The sequence below is a fragment of the Oryctolagus cuniculus genome, chromosome 7 (assembly GCF_051225735.1).
Source record: "Oryctolagus cuniculus isolate XC-2025 breed Fujian yellow rabbit chromosome 7, ASM5122573v1, whole genome shotgun sequence".
In the NCBI taxonomy this organism is placed as follows: domain Eukaryota; kingdom Metazoa; phylum Chordata; class Mammalia; order Lagomorpha; family Leporidae; genus Oryctolagus; species Oryctolagus cuniculus.
In genome coordinates this window covers 119,787,288-119,810,238 of record NC_142873.1, presented here as the reverse complement: position 1 = coordinate 119,810,238, position 22,951 = coordinate 119,787,288, and the positions used below count along the sequence as shown (strand labels likewise).

Here is a 22,951-nt window from a genome sequence, read left to right as displayed (position 1 = left end):
ACTCTCCCCCCCCCCCCCAAATAAATAATTAAAAAAGAAAGTGATTTTAGATGTATTGGAACATTTTCCAGTTCTGAGCATCTATGATCTTTTTTTTTTTTAGATTTATTTATTTATTTGAAAGAGTTACAGAGACAGAGAGAGAGAGAGAGATTTTCCATCCACTGGTTCACTTCCTAGATGGCTACATCAGCCATGGCTAGAACCCGAGAGCTTGTTCCAGTTCACCCACGTGGGTATGGGGCCTCAAACACTTGGGCCATCTTCCACTGCTTTTCCTAGGCCATTAGCAGGGAGCTGGATAGGAAGCGGAACAGCTGGGACATGAACCAGCACTTACATAGCATGCCAGTGTTGCAGGAGGTGGCTTAAACAGTATGTCATCACTCTGGCCCCGGCGATTTGTCTTTCAGATGCTCCCACAAGCCGTGCTCTCTCTGTGGCGCCTAGGCCTTTGGCCAGCAGGGCCCTCCTCACTGCCTGGTTGCTGCTTGCTGTCCATCTGGCTTCAGCAGAGACATCGCTTCCCTGGCACAGTCCTCTAGACTGCTCTAAACAGAGCCAGCTGCCTCTTCTCCAGGCTCCTGTGAGCCCCATGCACCCTCCATCTCTGTTCATAATGTCTTAAATGGCAGTTTCCTATTTACTTAGCTGTTCCCCGCACTAGACCATGGCTTCTCAGGGAGCAAGGAGAGTGCCCAGTGCTAGGGGGAGTTGCAGGCCACTAACTTCCTTGGGGATGTCCTCAGTTCTGCTCTCCCTGGGAAGTTCCAAATCCATACCCTCTAGGGAGGACTCTACCTCCAGAAATACTCAACCCCTGGGTGCAGCATTGTGGTATACTGGGTTAAGCCACAGCCTGCAATGCCAGCATCTCATATGAGTGCCAGTTTGAGACCTGGCTGCTCTGTGTCTAGCTATCTGGGGGAGTGAACCAGTGGACAGAAGATCTGTCTGTCTGTCTCTCTCTCCCTCTCTGTAACTCTGCTCTCTTTCTATTTTTTTAAAGATTTATTTATTTACTGAAATAGTTACAGAGGGGGCGGGGAGAGAGAGAGAGAAATATCTCATCCACTGGTTTACTCCCCAAATGGCCACAAAAACCAGGACTGGACCAGGCCAAAGCCAGGAGCCAGGAGCCAGGAGCTTCATCCAGGTCTCCCATGTGGTACAGGGCCATCTTCTGCTGCTTTCCCAGGTGCATCAGCCTGGAGCTGGGTCAGAAGCAGAGCAGCCAGGACACAAACCAGTGCCCACCTGATATGTGGCAGCTTTATGCACTATACCACAACACTGTCCCATAACTCTGCCTTTCAAAGAAACACAATACATCTTTTAAAAGGAAATCTTCAGCCCCCAGCTGGAAGTTCTGAGTGGGAAAACATCTTTCATTAGGAAAAGAACAATTTATCTTATTAAGAGAATAGTTACCACTTGAAGCTATTTGCCTGCAATCAATCTTTTAAGAGGGTCTCTTTAAGTGTGATCTGAAGTGCTTGTCTATAAAAATTCATCAGAGGGAGAATCTAGGATTTGGAGTCTTCCAATCCAAGATTCTCTGAACAGCTAAGGCAAAGAACCTGAAAGGGCACGGGTTAGAACAGACCCCTGTGCACCTGGCTTGGAACTTTCCACGTTATTGACAGCAAGGCAAACACTTTGCGTCCTGGCACTTTCCTCCTGCCCAGGGTTGGCTGCTCCCACCCTGCACCTTTGCTCAGCTCCACCCAGTGTCTCCTGGCTGCAGCCTGTCTGCCTGCCGGCCTCAGAGGCAGCTCCAGCTGGGCCGAGATGGGGCTGCCCCGGCCAGGGCTGTGGCTGAAGAGGCTCTGGGTGCTCGTGCAGGTGGCCGTGGAGGTGGCCGTGGGCAAAGTGCTGATGACACTATTTCCGGAGAGAGTTAAGCAGAACATCCTGGCCATGGGCCAGAAGACCGGGATAGCCCAGAACCCCAACTTCGCCCAGGACAGCTGGATTCCCACCTTCTTCAGCACCCAGTATTTCTGGTTCGTCCTGAAGGTTCGTTGGCAGCGACTGGAGGATGCCACTGAGCCAGGAGGTCTGGCCCCAAACTGCTCCGTCGTCCGCCTCTCGGGACAGCAGTGCAGCATCTGGGACTTCATGCGAGGTCAGGAGGGGGTGGGAGGGGCGCTTGCAGCAGCAGAAGTGGAGGGAGGTGGGGGGAGGCAAGTTCTGAACTCTTCTGCTCCTCCTGCTCCTCCTTGGGGGCTACTAGGCCTCTTCCCACTTAAACAAACTAGGAATCCTCCTTGACTTCTCTTTGCCTGAGTGCCATCCTACCTCCCTTGCCACTGGGATCCCAAGCCGTGCCTTTCAGCCTGCAGCCTGTTCAGCCTGGGCTGCTCTGTGGCCGTATCCTCTCCACCCTTCAGGCTCCTCTCTTTATGACACCTGTCGTGGTCTGTAATCATGTGTGGCTGCTGCCCTCACTGGCACACAAACTCGTGCAGCAGAAGCCATCACCCAGACCCATTGTTGTGGCCGGGCCTGCTGCTGGGGCAAAGACTCAATCAGTGCTTGCTGAAGAATGGCCCCGCCTCAGCCCTTGTGTCCAGGCGAGCCAGCTCCATCTGTTTGGCTCTTAAACCTCTCCGATTGCTCTTCTCTCTCTCTTGTCCTTTTAGCTTCTCTTCCTGCCAAGACTTCCCTCTCCCCGTCTCGCCCTCTGTCACCCAACTTAGGAACAGCTGCCAGATTGCTTGTCTCTGTGCACGTCCCAGTCATTCAGCTTCAGGAAGGGCACCAGGCTCAGCCTTGCGGGCGACGTGCCCCTGGCCAGGTGCAGCTCTTCTTCCCATTTTCCCTCCAAGCCTCCTCTCATACTCACTTCCTCTGGGTGACAAGATGGGCTTTGTCCACTCCTGATGGGCACTCCTGGTGCCTTTGCCTTTGCTGATATTGTTGGCTGGTCTGGAATGCCCTTCTCCTCCACCTGGACAGTCTATATCCCCTTCCCTGCATGCCTCCTCCTCCGTGAAGCCACCATGGATCCCACAGTTCAGCCAACTCTCTCTGCTGGACACATGACTCCACCTATACCTCCCTGCAGACACTGCTTTCTCCTAGCCTGCATTGGGCTCCCTAAATGCCCAGTGTGGAGCCTCAAGAGAGGGCCTGTGGCCTGACTTAACCTCTGACTTGTTCAGCACGCTTAGCTCAGGGCCTAGACACAGCAAGTGGTGCAGAGAAACCCGTGGCGTAGTTGGCTGATGTGGTGTTTCTCAAAGCATGTCCTCTGGGACCCATGTGCCACAGACCAGCTTGGCTGTGCACAGTTCCCTTGTGCAGGTTGTTTGGGAACCACTGCAGCCTGAGTCCTCCCGCAGGTTCCCGGGGCACAGGAGCACAGAAGAGGCTGGGCGAGGTCCTGACACTCACAAGCAAACACAACACTTGGGACGATCTTTATTTAACACAGCACTGACTTGTTTTCCACACACATGTGCGCATACACACACACACACACACACACGCAAGCACACCATTCTGCACCTGGGAAAGCGCCCACGATCGTTATGCTGATTCCGAAGGACACCCTTTGGGAAACGCTGACCTAATCCACCTTCCCCGCGTCCGCAGCCCTGGCTTTAGAGGTGAAATGGGGAGAGCTACGAGGTCAAGGTAACAGAGGCGGAGAGCGACCGCGTCTGACCCAGCATCAGGCCTCCTTGCCTTGCGTCCTCAGTGCTCTCCAGTCAACACTCGGCAGCACCCACTGTGTGCCAGGCCTCAGCGTTGGGGCAGGGACTCCAAGCTGGGGCTGAGCCTGTGCCTTGGCTGGGTGCAGAACAGAGGAAATCCTTACTGTCCTGTGAGGGGGGAAGGCTATCATGACATGGCTTTTGCATGCAGGACTTGGAAGGTTTCCTGGAGGAGGTGGCCCTGGAACCCAGCCTTGAAGGATGAGTAAGATTCTGGTAGCTCGAGACAGGACTAGGGAAGTGTTTCAAGCAGAGAGAAGGCCAAGAGTTTCTTTTTTGTTATTGTTCATTAATGGTTTTGAAGTACGGTGCACAAATGCCTTTACACACAGTCATGGAGAGCGAGAGCAATGAGGACACCATGTAACCCGTGTTGCGTGTTCACCACGTGCCACCCACGCCCCAGGAGGGACCCGGGCCAGTTTGCTGCCTGTCAGCCATTTACAGATCAGCTCCCTGAAAGCCCGTTTACCTCAGGGCCAATTCACAGAATCTCCTTGCATCATGCAACTGTCCCCGTGCAGCAGGCCTGCAGATGTTTATATGAAAGAGTGTCCAGTTTGTCTCTGCTTCCTGCTGCCACCGCTGAGACTGAAAAATGGTGAGGGGGGACCCTGACAGGCTAAGCCACCCCTGTATTTATAAAGCAGAGTTGACTTGCAGCACGTTGACCTGGAGTCCCCTGAAGTAAGAGGGGTCGGCGACACCGCAGTACACACGGCTGGCCTCTGCCCTGGAAGACCTCCATAGCACAGGGAGATGGATGGGGCAGCCGAAGTGAGGAGCACAGGGCTCTGGGGTGAGGGGGTGGCCCAAGGAGGCTCCCTGGGAGGCAGTGTGGTGAGCTGTCTGGGGACCATGAAGTCTTGGGGTAAGTGAGGGAGAGGGGATTGGGGGCAAGACGGGAGGAGGGGGAGGAGCAGAGGTCTGGGGAACATGGTTCCCTGGGCAGAAGTGGGGTGCAGGAGGTAAAGGGGGTGAAACATGGGGCTGGAGACACCAACAAGGACCAGAGCTTGGGGGCCTTTTGTGTCTGATCTGCAGTGGACATTTTCCCGGGGATGCCAGTGAGTTCTGGGATGGTTTACACGGTTAACCCGCTCAGTTCCTCTTCCTAGGAAGACCCCTGTAATGGCCTCAGAAGCCCCCTCCATTGCGTGCTTTGAGTATAAACTCTGAGCTCATGTTAGAGCCACCTGTTGGCAGTCCCGCAAGATCCCTTCCAGCAAATTTCAAGGGATTCTTTCATTTTTCAGATGCAAAGGCCCAGAGATGTAAATGGCTTGTTCAGTGTCAGCCTGATTTCACAGGGGAGCCAGAACTTGAACTTGAGCCTTCTGACTCTCAGCTGGTGTACTTTCTGTTATTGCAAAAGACATCAGGGGCTCAGAGAGATCCCCCATCGTCTTCCCTCTGCCTATCCATGCACATGCACAACACACACACACACACACACACATACACACAAAGCACAACACCAGTTCCAGGTACCTGAGAGTTCATCTGAAACCAGTTTTATTTCAGCTCCTGTTTAAAATCTCCTATCATCGTTCCAATTGTCCTTACAAAGCACCATCCAGCAGCTACAAATGGGATTTCTCAACGGAGGGAGCCTGCTGTGGGGCTCACCTTATTTGCCTGGGGTCACGAGGGGTGAGTCCAAGTCTGGCTCTAGAACAAAGGAGTGGCCTTGGCAGTCCTTGCCCGACATCCTGTGGCCTGTGCACTCAGGCAGGGTCTGGCCCCTTGCACCTGTCCTTCCTCTCTCTGCTACCAGGACAGCAGGAAATAAGTGCAAACTTTGCCCTCAGTATTGCTCACTATCCCCAGCCACGCTATAAATAATTAAACACATGGTGCTGTCCCGTCTGGGATGGTGTGGGGGGTGGTGGTGGTGGCTATCCAGTGAGTGTTCCACATTGCTTTCCCAATTGAAACCAAAATTCCTGACAGCTGATATTTAGAGCTGGTTCTGATCCTAAATTTGTTGAGATTTCATCGGACGAGTGGTTCAGCTACTTGGCCACGGCTGACGTCTGAGCCTCCCCTGGGGCCTGGGCCTCCCTGTCACGTGGCTCAGAAACCATCATGTGACCAAGCAGAGGCCCAGAGGCCCACTCAAGGCCTCCTGGGGCCTCCTATGAAAACACCTGGGAGCCAAGGACAAGGCAGGCGTTGGAGGCGCAGACGGCCAGCCCACACGCCTCGGGCTGCAGGCTGACAGGGAGGGCTACAGAGCTGCTTCTCCTAGTACTTGGCCATCGGGAGCTCCAACAGGCAGCTCAGGACCTTTGGCCTTTCTTCGCGGGCCATTTTCTCCTCTTGTTCACTTCTGTGCAGCCCCCAGGGGCACAATTTGGTGGTGGTGGTGTTTGTTCCATGATATATTTTATTATATGTATAAGCTGCTTCAAGTCCTTTGCAGAACAAGGCAATACATAAATAAGTGACAAGCAAGTCCCCTGTTTGCCTGCCAGCCCTGAAATCCCACCTTCTCCACACGCCAGCCCAGGCTTCCACATCTCTCATGGGAACTCCTCCAGTACTCCTGACCAGCTTCTCCTCCATTTCCATCCTCACTCTCCATTCTTTCTCCCTAGGGCAGCCAGAGTGATCACTACTCAACCCTGTTGTAGCAGTTAGAGTTCTGGTTAGCAAGCAACAGGGACTCACTCTGGTTTTCTTGTCACATGCTTCCTCAAAGGAACATACTGGAGAGATGTTGGGGGGCTCCCCAGAGGCAACAGCAGTTGAAACCCTAGGCTGAGACCGTCTTAGCATCAACAGTTGGGCCTGGATCCTGCTGTCACTGGTTGCCGTGAGAACTCATCACTATCCCTTACTGGGCAGAGAAGGAAGTCCGCCCTCTCAAACATTCCGGGCTCAAAGATCTAGGTGGAGGGACTACCCAGCCCCTCTGGGCTCACAGCCTGTGCCTTGGATGCTTGGTCTGCCATTGACCCAGGCTGGGCACACTTTTCCATCAATAGTGCACAAAACAGGGGATTCAAGTAGGAAGGACGGTCAGGAGCCACACTATCAACATTGCATCAATATGCACAACCCTGGTTCATATCTCCCATTGTTCCTAGACTGAAATCCAGGTTCTTTAGCAAGGCCGAGGAGAGCCTGCCTGCTCTGGCCCATGCCTCCCTCTCCAACTACTTCTCCCTCTCACCAGCCCCCTCTGCCTGGTTCCAGCCAACAGTCTTGTGGGGCATTGCACAAACTAAGCGCTGGGCCTCCTGGGGGACTTTGTACGTGGACTCTCTTTGCCTGGAATGCCCTCTCCCTTTGCCCAGGGCTGGATCTTCCTTATCGTTCTCTCCTCAGCTCCTCAGAGGCCTCCCCGATCCAGCTATCCGAAGTAGGTCATTCCTTTACAGTGTCTTTCATAACAACACCATCCGAAGTGACTTCATGGATGTGTTTATGGCTTTTTGTCCAGATCCCTGTCGAACAGACCTCAAACTGCATGCAGGCAGAGACCCGCTGGCCTCGCTCTCTGCCAAATGCCCCGTATGTGGCAGGCAGCCCTGCACAGCGTGCCTGTTTGTGGACAGAGTGAACATGTCCCTGGCAATGGGGACGCAAGGGTAAACCAGGGACAGCCCCTGACCTCAAGGGGCAATCTGTAGCCTGAGGGGATGTGGACACTTAAAACAAGCCAGGTCACATGTGACAGGTCAGTCATGTGCCAATACAAGCGTGGTGAGGGGTCAGCAGTGCCAGCTCTGGCTCTAAGAAACCACAGGATACCGCAGATCCCCACAATCACCTCCCACCACAGCTGGGGGAGTTAGAGAGGGCTCCCACCCACATGGCCTCCATGGGCATGGGACCAGTGAATCACACAGGGCCTCACACTCAGAAGGGCCTTGTGCTTGGGGTTTGATGCTCAGAAATGGCTGTCTTGAAATTCTTAGTCATTTAATCTCCAAACATGAATCCCAGTGTGACAATGGAGCCTGCCCAGGGCCTCGGGCTCGCACAGGGTCCTGCCTTCCATTTCCTGCCCCCTGCCTCTCCTGGACGTGTGCTCCAAGGCCCACTTGTCCATCCCCAGGGTGCATCCTCTTCTTGCTCTCACCCAGTGACTGAGGTCACCTTCTGGTCCCTAAGAGGGCTTGGATGCTGTCTGGGGAAGGCCCAGGTCAGGTGAGGGAACCACCAGCATCTAGCGGCAAGCCTGGAGGGGCTGTCCTCACCCTTGGGCCATGGACAGGGAAATTCACCAGGTGACTGGAGTGGCTGCAGGGAGAAGCCTCCCCCGAGGTGCCTGCATGTCTCTGCATGGAGGGTGCCATCTGCTGAGCTTGGGCTGGTAGCCAGGTGGGAAGGGCAAACATCTGGCTCGACTTTGTGCTCCTGGTGGGGCATAGTACATTGGTCTGGGGGCTGTAGGGATGGGAAGCTGGTGGCCACAGGCAGGTGCAGGGGCCCACTGAGCTGCAGGGGTGCTGAGTGACTGGGAGTGTTTGCACCCATCCTGCGAATATCCCCATGCCCAGGAGAGTGGGACATTGCATGGCAAGTAGAGAGCACCATGCCGGGTAAAGAGGCCACGGAAGTTACGAAAGACCTTTCTATTCTAATAGGTTTCATGGTGTTCCCCTCACTGTTGAAACAAGGAGCCTGTGTTTGTGTCCCTCAGCAGGCTCAACAGATTACGTGGCAGGTCCTGCCCCCACCTTCCACTCCCTTTGTGGAGCCCCATCCTGGCGGAGGGAGGAGATGGAGCTGAGGGAGGGGCACCTGCAGCAGTGGCAGGCCAAGCCCTGATTCTGAGCCCGTGGTGGGATGTTTAATCCCCATGACAGCTCTATACAATCCAGATGATGATGATGACTGATGATCATCATCATAATGATGACATCGACTTGTGAACCAGGACATTGAGGTTCTATAGATGGAAAGAGCACTGAACTGAGAGTCCGGAAGCCAGGGTGTGCATTTTACCTCCAGCATTGCCTGCAGTGTGACCTAGAGCAAATCTATAAGACTCAGTTTCTTCATCCGTGAATTGCCGTGATTTTAACTACCGCACAGTGGCTGCAGGTGGTCCCCTGAGACCACCTAACCCAAATCCCCCACTGTAGAGAGCAGTAAATCGGCTCTGACTTCAGCTAAGTTGCACTCTCTGGGCTTCTGCACCCCACCCTCTACTGTGCCCAGGACCCACCTGAAGGTACAGTAAGGGTAACAGAAGTAAATGCAGTGTGTGGACTTTTTGGTTTACGAGGGTTCTGTTTCTATTCTAGGTAACAGGCCCCTCGTGCTGAATTTTGGCAGCTGCACCTGACCTTCATTTCTTTCCAAATTTGACCAATTCAAGAGACTTATCCAAGACTTCAGTTCCATAGCAGACTTTCTCATCATTTACATCGAAGAGGCACACGCATCTGGTACAGACCCTGCCTCTCCCTCCTTGCTCCTCCCCCCACCCCAGCCCATCACCAGCTCATAGAGAGGAGGAAGGGAAAGAGGACTCTCCATTGAGCGCTCACCATCTCCCGGGGCCTAGCTTCACCCCGCAGGCGCTTTCAAGCTGGTCACAGTAGCAGCCCAGGGAGCAAGGCCTGGCCGGGAGACAGCTCTCACCTCCTGAATGGGAACTCCAGGGCAAGGAAGGGACCTGAGCACTTTAGAGGGAATACAGACGTAAAATGTCACAGTGCTGGTCCAGCTGTCTGTAAGATGCAGCCTAAGACTTACAGGGACATTATGGGGCCGTGCGTTTGGAGCACACATAAAGTCATCTCTTGGGACAGCTGTGGCAGGTGACAGCTCAAGTATTTGGGTCCCTATTACCCAAGTGGGAGACCTGGATGGAGTTTAAGCTGCTGGCATTAGCCTGGCCCAGCAATGGCTGAAGTGGGCATTTGGGGAGTGAACCATAGGATGGAAGATCTCTCTCTCTCTCTCTGTCTTTATCTGTCTTTCTGCCTTTCAAATAAAATGAATACAATTTAAATTTAAACTAAAAGTCAAAACTTAAAACAAAACAAAAAACCAAAAAAAACCCCAGGGGCTTTTTTTACAGTTCATCCCCAGTTGACAGCTCCTGAACCTTGGTGAGTATCAGAAGCAACCGGTGGGGCCGGCGCTGCGGCTCAGCTGGTAAAGCTGCTGCTTTCAGTGCCGGCATCTTATATGGGTGGCAGTTCCAGTGCCGGCTGCTCCACTTCCAATCCAGCTCTCTGCTATGGCATGGGAAGGCAACAGAGGATGGCCCAAATCCTTGGGCCTCTGTACCTACATGGAAGACCTGGAAGAAGCTCCTGGCTCCTGGCTTCAGATCAGCACAGCTCCAGCTGTTGTGGCCATCTGGGAAGTGAACCAGCAAATGGAAGACCTCTTTCTCTCTCTCTCTCTCTCTCTCTCTCTCTCGCTGCCTCTGCCTCTCTGTAACTCTGCCTTCAAATAAACAAATAAATCATAAGAAAGAAAGAAAGAAAGAAAGAAAGAAAGAAAGAAAGAAAGAAAGAAAGAAAGAAAGAAAGAGAGAGGAAGGAAGGAAGGAAGAGACATCCAGGCCACCCCTGGGGTGGGCAGACCTGGGATGAGGGCCTGAGAATGTGCATTTCTCACGAGTTCCAGCGAGGCTGGGGCTGCTGGGCTGCTGGGCTGGGCCCACCCTTTGAGAACCACTCTCTAGGCCAACTCTCCCCTGGGCTGGTAGCCCTTTCTGCAGCCACAGCAAGTGGTCTCCTGCCTTCATTACTTCCCAGGAAATCTTGTTCCTCTCCTGGACAGCCCTTCCTAACAGTGAGCAGCCGTGTCCCCTGTGGACCATCGACCTCAAGCTCTTTAAACTGTGCAAAATGGTCAGACACACTCTCAACTCCCAGACTTAGATTGCTGGAGATAAGAAAGCCAGCAAAATCCCTTCAAAGGGACAAACCCATGATTTGGGTGCAAGTCTCAGAGCCAGGGGTTGAAGCAGGCCAGAAGGCTCATGTGTCTGATGGGAGAGATGCTGTCTGATTGGTCCGTGTCACCCAGCACCTGGCAGAGTCCATGTCATGAAGTCAGAGCTCTGGAGGAGTTGAGTGATGGAGTGATCGGTGAGGCCAGCGTTAGCCTTGCTGGTTTGTGCATTTGAGAGCAAGGTTGCTCTGGGTTAACTTCTCACCCAAGCTGGCATCGTAGTGCTCTTCCCAGCGTGATCCCCAGATCCCTGGTATCACATCTGGGTTGCCTGATGAAATGCACACCCCAGGGCCTCTTAGTGTATATGCACATAATGGTTTTACAACTGCTCTTTTTAAGATTTATTTATTTATTTATTTAAAAGTCAGAGTTACACAGAAGCAGAGGCAGAGAGAGACAGAGAGAGAGGTCTTCCATCTGCTGGTTCACTCCCCAGTTGGCCACAACAGCTGGAGCTGTGCCAATCTGAAGCCAGGAGCCAGGAGCTTCTTCCAGGTCTCCCATGTGGGTACATGGGCCCAAGGACTTAGGTCTTATTCTACTGCTTTCCTAGACCACAGCAGAAAGCTGGATCAGAAGTGGAGCAGCCAGGACCCAAATCGGTGCACATATGGGATGCTGCATAAGGCAGCAGCTTTACCTGCTACACCATAGCGCCGGCTCCCACAACTGCTTTCAACTTCATACTGTATTCATTCCACTCTCAGCTTCTGGCCTCACAAAGACTTCAGGACACTTAAAATGTTAAAAGCATGGGGGCCAGGCATTTGGTGTAGCAGTTGAGGTGCTGCCTGGGACACCTGCACCCTGTATCTTCCCCTCCCTAGCTCCCGCCCCAGGGTCTGTGTTTTTGTCCATCAGACAGAATTAGGTATGGCCTGACCTTCAGAAGTCAAGTGCACAGAGCCAGTTCCACCAGTCCCAGCAGGGCTGAGGGCTGTGGCCTAAATCAGCCGGTTTCCTCTTCACACACCACGTGTTTGTCCAGGTAGAATATAGGCAGACATGAGCCATGGTAGGAAGCTTGCAGATTTCGCAGCCCCACACCTGGGTGTAAGTCCTAGTGCCGCAGGTGCTGGCCACATGCACCTGCAAACCCCCTTTCTGTGCCTGTTTTTGAAGCAATAAAATGGGATGACGACACCTTCCTCACAGAACCACCATTCAACAATAGTTAATGACAACCTGGAGGCTGCTGTGTTGCTCCAGGGAGCTGTCGGGAGGGCAGGGCTGCCTCAACATGCCACGAATGCAAGCTGGTGTTATTTGTCATCAGCAAGTTTGAGGCTAAGTAATAGCACTTTGGCCAGGCATTTGTATCTTGGTGTGGATTTCTCTGGAGAGCTGGTTTTGCTAGGGGAAGGCTTCTGAGTAAGACACTGCGGAAGCACGGAGGAGGTGGAGCCAACCTATCGGCACACTGAGATACCTCACCTGGCCACAGAAGCCTCTGGTTCTAGACAGGCCACCTGACTTCCCAGAGAGCCTGTGGTTACATCATCTGGTTCTGGGGTCCCCAGCAATGGAGCAAGTAAATGGGCAAGGCCATTGGCAGTTGATATTTCTCTTCCAATTTAGGGGCCCACTATTGTGAGTCTCTAAAGGACAGGTGGGAGTAATGGGTTGGAAGATGTGTCATTAGGAGACAGGAAGGCCGCTTAGGTGGAGATAAAACAAGGGTCATTTCCAGGTTAGCAGCTGCACTTGGCTATGAGCCTGCCCTGAGTGGCTTGCGACTGTCAGTAGAGCGAATGCAACATCAGCTGTAGTAGCAGAAGTCCTGGTACCCAAATCAATCAGCTCACATGGTGGGGGAGCCGGCTGCTTGGATGAAGTAGACAGACGCATATGATAGCTTGAGGAGGGGTGAGCCAAGGACTCCATCCACCCGCCTGCAGCATAGAGCTGGGGGGACGGCTGCCAAGAGGGTACAGGAGCCAGGTCACCAAGAGCCTGGGGACCCCATGAAGGAGTTGGGATTTACCCCAAGGCAAGAGGGAGCTCCAGATAGAGCTAAACTGGAAGTGACTTGGTCAGATACCCTTTTTGGAGAGAGCACTGTGGTGAGCACTAGTTCCTAAACTTTAGTGTGCGGCAAAATCATCTGGAAGTCTGCTGTAAAACAGATTGCTGGGCCCCATTCCTGGTTGGTCCAGTGAGGGGTCTGGGTACTTGCATTAGCAAAAAGCTGATACAGCTCCTCCGGGACCAAACACCTAAACAGCCACTGCTCTAGACTCTTACTTTATTTACTTTTTTTTTTTTTTTTTTTGACAGGCAGAGTGGACAGTGAGAGAGAGACAGAGAGAAAGGTCTTCCTTTGCTGTTGGTTCACCTTCCAATGGCCGCCGCGGCCGGCGCACCGTGCTGATCTGATGGCAGGAGCCAGGTACTTATCCTGGTCTCCCATGGGGTGCAGGGCCCAAGTACTTGGGCCATCCTCCACTGCACTCCCTGGCCACAGCAGAGAGCTGGCCTGGAAGAGGGGCAACCAGGACAGAATCCAGCGCCCTGACCAGGACTAGAACCCGGTGTGCCGGCGCTGCTAGGTAGAGGATTAGCCTAGTGAGCCGCAGCGCCAGCCATTTATTTACTTATTTTTGGGAGTCTGAGACAGACAGATCTTCTGTCCATTACTCCCCAAATGCCTGCAAAAACAGCTGGAGTTAGGAAGCCAGGAGCTGGGAACTCACTCTGGGTCTTCCACATCGATGGCAGGGACCCAAGTACGGGCGCCATCCCCTGCTGCCTCCCAGAGCCTGCATTAGCAGGAAGCTGGACTCAGGAGCCGCGGCTGCCATCAAACTCAGGCACTCTCATGTGGGAGGCAGGTGTCCTCATCACTGGGCTAACCACCCACTCCCTGCTCTAGACTCTGGCCTCTCAAAGTATGGTCAGTGCCATCCTAGACGCACTGTCTCAGAATCCTGCTGTAATGAGGTCCCTGAGTGATTCATCCAGAAGCATGGCTCTGGGTCACCTCACATGGGGGAGCAGAGGCTTGCAGTCAGGAGCCCTGGGCTTCAGTGCGGATCAGTCAGTAACTCCCTGTGCGACCTTGCTTGTTCACGCACAACAGGAAACTGGGCCACTTCACGGCCGAGGGCTCCTCTGTCTGGCACTCTGAGTTATAAGTGGGGGTTGTTTAGTCTGTAGGAAGTGTGTGCCAAGCCTGTGGGGCCGGGGCCTGGCCTTTCTCTTGTAGATGGCTGGGCTTTTAAGAACAACGTGGACATCAAGAATCACCGGAACCTGCAGGATCGCCTGAGGGCAGCCAGCCTGCTGCTGGCCAGAAGTCCCCAGTGCCCCGTGGTGGTGGACACGATGCAGAACCAGAGCAGCCAGCTCTACGCCGCACTGCCCGAGAGGCTCTACGTCCTCCGGCAGGGCAGGATCCTCTACAAGGTGGTAACCTGGGAACAGGAGGCCCTGGGAGGCCAAAGGGGGCCCCGGGAGGGCCAGGGCAAGCACGGGGCTGTGTGTCAGGGATACCTGCATTTGCCTCACTGCCCAGTCACTGACCACGGTGGAGTCCTTTCCCCTCACAGAACTTCCATCTCTTCTGCAAAATCAGAGTGCTGTTCCCAGCACACGGGAGATGCAACTGTGCCCATAAAAGGCATTTGGACTGGGTCAGCCTCCTGAGTCCAGGTGACTGGCCCGGCCCTGGCTTGGTTCAAGCTGAGACAGAAAGGCAGTGTTTCCATTTTCTAAATGATGCTCTGAGAGGGGAATTGACGTACCCGAGGTCTCACTAGACAAGGCTCTGATTTCAATTCGGAATCCCCTGGATGGGCTGGCAGGAGTGGGAGGCTTGGCGGGTGCTGATCCAGGAGGCAGGCCTCACCTTGGAGGGTGGGCACGGGAAATAGTCAGGAGCTGCAAACATGGGAGCCGGGCTTCAAGATCTCCCTCTCCTGAGATACGATCCTCAGACAGCCCGAGGCAAGGTGGGTGCTGAGCCCCTGTCCTGGGTTAGGCTTTGTGCAAGTGCTGGAAACTGGAAGATGTATTAAAAGCACCCACACTAACTTTGCTCACGGCCTGTGGGGGATGGTCAGGAAGACCTAGGGAGAGTGGTGCAGGCATCCCCAGTGCTGAAGGATGCCAGGGCAGGGGTCTGCAAACCTTTCCTGGAAAGGACCAGGTAATCAGTATTGCTGACCTTGTGGTCCAAATTGCGCTGCCCTGGCTGCAGATTTCTTGACCCCCCCCACCCCCACCCCACCCCACCCCTGGGGCAGGGCAGGCTTTTCAGAGGGTGTGGCAATTGCTTGGGCCTTCAAGGTGAAGGAGTTGGCCAAATGAGCACAATGAGTGAAAATCATTGCAAATACAGGGAAGAGGGTGGGTAGGGGCACAGAGGTAGATTAGAGAGGACGGGGAATAGAGAATTGGGGACATCTGGATGACAGGGGTCTGGTTTGGCACAGAAGAGCCATATACAGGGGTTTTGAGCAGAGAAATGTCTGCTTTAGAAAGATGATAGGCTACCGGGTGAAGAGCAGCCTGAGGGTAGCAGGGACTGGACCTGGGCACAGGAGGGGTGGCAGCTGCCCAGGGAAGGGATAAAGAGGGCTGAGCCAGGGAAGAGGCATGGCAGAGGCAGCGGAGGCCAGCCCGCCTGACATCTGACAGCAGTCGAAATGCTCCTCTTCTTTCTTTCCCCTCCTGAAACTCCAAGTCAGTTTACCTCCTCTAGCTTCATTCTCAGTCCAGCCTCCCCACCACCAGTGGGGGCTCCTCACCTTACTTTCCCTGGGTGATCTTTCCCATCTCGTGGTTGTCTCTGCTGGTGACCACACGGTACCGTCGACTCCCACAGATTTGGTGGCCGGTGCCAGCCCCACACACTGCTGACACATTGGACATCTGGGAGTGCACGGTTCCTTTCTCTTGCAGGGTGAGTCTGGCCCTTGGAACTACAACCCAGAGGAGGTCCGTGCTGTTCTGGAAGAGCTCCACAGTTAACGTGCACAGAGCCCCTGTTCCAGGCGACCAACAGGAGGGCTCCTCAAGGCGTGGCTGTCCCCTTAACCCAGCCGGCTTCTGCCTGTGACTGTGTTCCCGGCTGAATCACTAGCTCAGATTTTTCTGCTCCAAGTAAACATTTCCCAACCAGGGAGTGCATCCAATCAAGATGGATGGCTGGAATCAGAAAATGGAATGGCCCTTGGGCTGCTGCTCATGGCCCAGAGTGTTAGAGCCCCCACAACACCATGTGGCTCCCACGATGGGGACACAGACCTGGCATGGCATCGTCCCCAGCCTGCTTCTGTGCTGTGGCCCTCCAGCTGCCCCCTGCCCAGCAGGGTCTGATGGCATCCATGTGTCAGATCCCGTCATTCAGCCAAATTTGCCATTCATGGGATTGGTCATTCAAGACACTAACTTGGTTTTTAGAACACAGCATGGGAAGAATTCTTGATGCTAAAGACAGATGAGGACTTGGAAGAGGGGAGGGTTAGAACAGAAGAATCCTTTCCTTGTCAAAACGCTGTAGCCAGTTGGCATGGTACTGGCGCTGGCACTGGCGCTGGGGAGGTATGAGTGTCCACAGTAACACATCTCCAATTCTAACAGGACGAGCAGAGAACTCACTTTACCATCTTTGAGTACATTTCAAGGAAATCTGGCTTCTACTCTGGAATCTTTCACTACTGTCACCCTTCAACGGGCATCTGAAGGGGAAACCTGGCTTTCTAAAGCAAGCATGACAACCTTGACCAACCCAGGCAACAGGCACCGTGAGCACTGCCACTCAACTGGGCAGAAACTCCGTATCTGAAGTCCTCTTTCTGATTCTTTTACAAGTCTCTTAGTGGTCACTGAGTGCATCAGCCTAGTGGATAACCACTGGGGTTCATGTGTTTTAACTCTGCTTCTTTCATATTTGCTCATGACGGCCACAGCTTAAAGCACCTACGGTTGTGGCTTGATTTGAAAGAAAATGTTTTAAGAGGCAGCAAGCTAAAGCAGAATGATTAAAATCTCCCAGCCTATTTGGTACAGCTTCCGTGTGATCTTTGTGTCAGCCTCATCTGCCTCATGTTGTAGCCCAGTGTAACCCGACCAGCAAAAGTGCTGCACGGCTGGAAGGCCTCACACTGTGGGGAGGAACACCCAGTGTTTCTGGGTGATGTGAAAGGTGGGTTTGTGCAGACTCCTGCTGGAGGGAAATGCTTTTTCACATGGAATCAAACTGCCTTCACAGCACATGGCAGAATGGACGTGGGAGACACCTTCCTCGCATGGAAACACATCCTCTCTGGCTCTGCAAGTAGTGGCTATGATGTTATTACTAGTGTTATCTTTACATTTTTTTTAGGATTTATTTTATTTATTTGAGAGGAAAAGTTAGAGAGAGAGATAGAGAGAGATCTTCCACCCACTGGTTCACTCCCCAAATAGCTACAATGGCCAGGGCTGGGCCAGGCCAAAGCCAGGAGCCAGGAACTTCTGAGTCTCCCACGTGACAAGCAGTTGGACCATCTTCCTCTGCTTTCCTAGACACATAGCAGGGAGCTGGATCTGAAGTGATCAGCCAGGGTGAACCGGCGCCCATATGGGATGCCAGCATTCCAGGCCAGGGCTTTACCTGCTACACAACAACCCCAGCCCTGGCATTTACACTTATAAAAATAGTTACTAATCATCTACTGGCACAGGCACTTTCAGGTAGGTTCTCATTTAGTCTCTCCTTTTTTGAAAACCGTTATTATTATGCCCATTTTACAAGACAAAACCAAGGCTCAGAAAGTTGAGTAGCTACAAGTTCTCACAATGAGTAAGTTACAAACCAAGGTTCAAACCCCATACCCCAAAGCCTGGGTCCTGGCTTTGATGTGTGACTTCAATTGTTTGAACTGTAAAATGAGACTTCAACAGCACCTCTCCATAAGGGATTCTTTTTTTTTTTATTTTTTTTTTTATTTTTTTATTTTTTTGACAGGCAGAGTGGACAGTGAGAGAGAGAGACAGAGAGAAAGGTCTTCCTTTTGCCGTTGGTTCACCCTCCAATGGCCGCCGCTGCAGCCGGCGCACCGCGCTGATCCGATGGCAGGAGCCAGGATCCAGGTGCTTCTCCTGGTCTCCCATGGGGTGCAGGGCCCAAGCACCTGGGCCATCCTCCACTGCACTCCCTGGCCACAGCAGAGAGCTGGCCTGGAAGAGGGGCAACCGGGACAGAATCCGGCGCCCCGACCGGGACTAGAACCCGGTGTGCCGGCGCCGCAAGGTGGAGGATTAGCCTAGTGAGCCATGGCGCCGGCCCATAAGGGATTCTAAGGGAAGCTCTCAGAACTGTGCCCAGCTTGGAGAAAAATGGCTTAGAAATTTTGGCTCTGCCTCCTTGGGCCCCCTTGTTGGGGGTTGGGAGGTAGGACGGAAGATCAGGAAAGCAGGGATACTAAATAAAAACTCTCCATCCTGCAAAGTGAGCAAGACAAGCCTGAGGCTGAGTTGCACTGAGGATGAGCAGCTGCGAGAATGGAGAGACTGGAGCACAGCTGAGAACCATACGAGCACTCGCGAGGGTCACTTCCCAGGTGGCCCTCCAATTCAGGTCTACACCTGCACAGACACTGCCAGGCTCCAACAGGTGCCAGGAGCCAGAAATGAGTTGTTCTTAAAAAAAAAAAAAAAAAAAAAAAACTTATTTGTTTGTTTGTTTGCAGGGCAGAGTTACAAAGAGAGAGAGAGAGAGGTCTTCCATTTGTTCGTTCACGCCCCAAAAGGGCAAAATAGCTGTGGCTGGGCCAAGTTGACACCTGGAGCCCAGAGCAAATCTGGGTCTCTCACATGGGTGCAGGGGCCCAAGCACTAGGACCATCTTCCTCTGCTTTCCCAGGTGCATTAGCAGGGAGCTGGAGCAGAAGCAGAGGAACAGCCGCACCTTGAATCAACACTCCAATATGAGATGCTAGTGTCACAGGCCCCCTGAGAAGTTTTCTGAATGATAAAAGAAATTCTAGGCTTCTCAATTCAATTTGATGGGGAGGAGGCAGGGAGTCACTGGGGGACAAGGAGCTGCGGACTGCCAACACCCAAGCCATGTGCACTGCCCAAATCCTATCACCTTCCATGTGGACTCAACATGGCTGCAGACTGCCAATCACCCCTCCTCAAGCAGGTAAAGCTCTCTTTTCCTCAGACACCAGACACCAGTGCACCTTCTTGGAGATCACCATGAGCACTGCAGCCCCTCCCCAGACTCTGACTCCTTTGATCTTCAATCAGGCACTGCCCGGGCACCATTGTTACCCCAGTCTGGGTGGGGGCACCTGAATGTGTACTAGCCCTTTGCCTATCAATAAATCCTGGTTTTCTGTTCTTTTTCCTTAAAGATTTATTAATTTATTTGAAAGGCAGAGTCACAGAGAGAGAGAGGAAGAGAGACAGGGAGAGATTCTCCATCTGTTGGTTCACTCCCCAAATGGCTACAACAACCGGGGCTGGGCCAGGCCAAAGCCAAAAGCCATGTGGGTTCAGGGCCTAAGGACTTGGGTCATCCTCTCCTGCCTTCCCAGGAGCATCAGCAGGAAGCTAGATCTGAAGTGGAGCAGCAGAGACCCGAACCAGCATGCACATGGGATGCCAGTGCTGCAGGCTGTGGCTCAACCTGCCACTCCACAGCACAGTCCCTCTTTTTTCTTTTAAAGATTTATTTATTTAAAAGGCAGTTACAGAGAGGAAGAGACAGAGAGAGAAATCTTCCATCCACTGTTTCATTCCCAAATGGCCACAGCACCAGTCCCTCTTTTTTCTTTTAAAGATTTATTTATTTAAAAGCCAGTTACAGAGAGGAAGAGAAAGAGACAGAGATCTTCCACCCACAGTTTCATTCCCAAATGGCCACAAAGCCAGGGTTGGGTCAGACAGAAGCCAGGTGCCTGGAAATCCAAGTACTTGGGCCAATTTCCACTGCCGACCCAGGTGCAGTGGCAAGATCTACATCTACTGTTCACCTCTCTCTACATCTCCTGGTTGTATTCTCACATGCAGGAAAACAAGAACCTGGACCAAGTCTAACTGGAGGTCTCTACAAGCCCAGCTACTTTCTTTTTTCTTTCTTTCTTTTTGACAGGCAGAGTGGACAGTGAGAGAGAGAGACAGAGAGAAAGGTCTTCCTTTGCCGTTGGTTCACCCTCCAATGGCCGCCACGGCTGGCATGCTGCGGCCGGCGCACCACACTGATCCGATGGCAGGAGCCAGGTACTTATCCTGGTCTCCCATGGGGTGCAGGGCCCAAGGACTTGGGCCATCCTCCACTGCACTCCCTGGCCACAGCAGAGAGCTGGCCTGGAAGAGGGGCAACCGGGACAAAATCCGACGCCCTGACCGGGACTAGAACCCGGTGTGCCGGCGCCGCAAGGCGGAGGATTAGCCTAGTGAGCCACGGCGCCGGCCAAGCCCAGCTACTTTCAATTCCCATAATATAATCGGGGGGTCTCCACTGCAATAAATTCTCCTCAGTTTAAAGCCTCAAACATTAACTGGACACTGCTTCTTTTCTTGGTGCAGAGTGATGCAGATGGACAGGAGGAGCTGGGACTCGAACCGGGCACTGCTACATAGGATGCATTCCAAGTGTGCCACAGTACCTCTTCCCCGCATTCCTTTCCTTAGCTCTGCCAACTCACCTTTCTCCCTCTGTGTCATTTTTTTCTTTGAATTTGTTTCTCTTTGAGCAGTTCTTGTCATTCTGAAAGATAACTACAGGCTTCAACTCAACATGTTCTTTGTTTAATCTCTCTTGCAACAAATGTTCTGTATTTGCCTCATTTAAAAAACTTTTGCTTTCTAGATTTTTCTCTTTTTTCTTTTTTTAAAAAGATTTATTTATTTACTTGAGAGAGAGTTAAAGACAGAGGGAGGGAGAGATAGAGAAGGAGGTCTCCCATCCACAGGTTCACTCCCCAAAAGGCTGCAATTCTTTTGGATCTCCCACATGGGTGCAGAAGCCCAAGCACTTGGGCCATCTTCTGCTGCTTTCCCAGGCCATCAGCAGGGAGCTGGATCAGAAGTGGAGCAGCTGGGGACATGAACCAGTGCCCATATGGGATGTGAGTGCTACACACAGATGCCCAACCTACTATGCCACAGCACCAGCCCTAGTTTTTTTTTTTTTTTAATAAAAGTCGTTGGACAGTTTCTAGTCACAGGTCCTCACAGTCCCATGATGTCCATTGCTGGCATGAAGCAATCATCTGGAGGGGTTGTTGAATCAGATTCTTGGGGCTTATGTTATAGGATAGTAACGGGTTAAGCCACTGCCTGCTACACTAGTATCTTCCACTTCCAACCAAGCTCTCTGTTAATGCACCTGGAAAGGCAGAAGATGGCCCAAGTGATGGGAGTTCCAGGCTCCTGTCTTTGGCCTGGTCCAGTCCTGTCATGGCCATCTGGGGAGTAAATTAGCAGATGGAAAATCTATCTCCCCCCACTCTGTAACTCTTTCAAATAAATAAATAAATCATCAGCAACAACCACCACCCCCCAGATTTTTGAGTCACAGCCTCAGAGTTTCTGATCCAATGGATCAGGGTTGGGTAGGGAATTTGCATTTCTGAAAAGTTCCCAGGTTGAGTTCCAGCCTTCAGCCCCATTATTTTGGGCCACTGGAGAGTGAACAAGTTCTCTCTTGCTCTCTGTTTCTCTTCCTGTCAAAACTAATTTAAAAATAAATAAAAATATGGGGCCAGTGTTGTGGCACAGCAGGTAATGCCACTGCCTGCAGTGCTGGCATCCCATATGGGCAGCGGTTCAAGTCCCAGCTGCTCCACTTCCAATCCAGTTCTCTGCTATGACCTGGGAAAGCAGTAGAAAATGGCCCAACAAGGACTTAAACATTTTTCAAAAGAGGAAATCCAAATGGCCAATAGACACATGAAAAAATGTTCAGGATCACTACCTGTCAGGGAAATGCAAATCAAAACCACCTGGTTAGAATGGCTTTCATACAGAAATCAACAAACAATAAATACTAGCGAGGATATTGGGGGAAAAGGTACACTAATCCACTATTGGTGGGAATGTAAACTGATAAAGCCACTATCGAAGACAGTATGGAGATACTTCAAAAATCTGAATACAGATGACTTACCATATGACCCAGCCATCCCACTCCTGGGAATTTACCCAAGGGAAATGAAATCAGTAAGCAAAAGAGTTATCTGCTCCTCCATGTTTATTACAGCTCAATACACAATAGCTAAGGCATGGAATCAACACAAATGCCCATCAACTGGATAAAGAAATTATAGGATATACACCATGGAATACTACACAGTGGTGAAAAAAATTGAAATCTGGTTATTTGCAACAAGATGGATGAATCTAGAAAACATATTTAGTGAAATAAGCCAGTCCCACAGGGTAAAATACCATATATTCTCTCTGATCTGTAAGAACAAATAGAGCACCTAAAATGAAATCTGTAGAAGTGAAATTGACACTTCAAGAAGGGATGACTTCAGCTGCCCTTATCTTGACTGTCAAGGAAAAATTTCATTTTTTAATTTATTTTTTTCTTCATGCCATTTGTTGAACTCTTTATTTAACATAGTTAATCATATGTGTAGAAAATCTATTGAAAATAGATCTCAGTAAAAAAATAAGAGTGGGAATAAGAAAGGGAGGAGGAAGTTTGTAACCATAAAGCTATATAGTTTGGGGCTGGTGCTGTGGTGTGGTAGGTTAATCCTCTGCCTGTGGTGCCAGCATCCCATATGGGCACCAGTTCTAGTCCTGGAAGCTCCTCTTCCCATCCAGCTCTCTTCTATAGCCTGGGAAAGCAGTGGAGGACAGGCCAAGGCCTTGGGCCCCTGCATCCACGTGGGAGACCCGGAAGAGTTTCCTGGCTTCTGGCTTCGGATTGACACAGCTCTGGCCATTGCAGCCATTGGGGAGTAAACCAGCGAATGGAAGACCTTTCTCTCTGTCTCTCCCTCTCACTGTCTGTAACTCTATGTCTCAAATAAATAAAATCTTATTTTTAAAAAAAAGCTTTATAGTTCTGTATACATTCCTACAGACTTACTTCTAAGGATACAGTTTAAAAACTTGTCATGGGACTCCAAATCCAATTAAGTTTGGTGGTAAAAATGCCATCTTAATTAGTAAAGTAATCATAGTAAGTGTTGAAGTGAACATATAGATAGGATTAAGTGTTAAAGAGATCATATAAATAGCATCAAGTGCCTGGTAATACTAATAGAATTAAAAAGAAGAGAATGTTCCAACATGGGAAGCAGTCCACACAGCAGACTCATAAAATGACAATCACTTTAAATAAC

General features: G+C 51.7%; 2 protein-coding genes across 2 annotated transcripts in view; one reads left to right on the top strand and one right to left on the bottom strand.

The window, feature by feature from the left end:
- Window positions 1-22,951, bottom strand: part of IFT25 (intraflagellar transport 25) — an 85,815-nt gene that overhangs the window by 16,748 nt on the left and 46,116 nt on the right. The gene's annotated exons all lie outside the window — the stretch shown is intronic.
- On the top strand, window positions 1,746-15,755 carry DIO1 (iodothyronine deiodinase 1). Its single transcript, NM_001099958.1, is given in 4 exon segments — window positions 1,746-2,128; window positions 8,984-9,127; window positions 13,861-14,060; window positions 15,558-15,755. Coding segments are annotated over 4 exon segments (750 nt in total). The 5' UTR covers window positions 1,746-1,791; the 3' UTR covers window positions 15,627-15,755.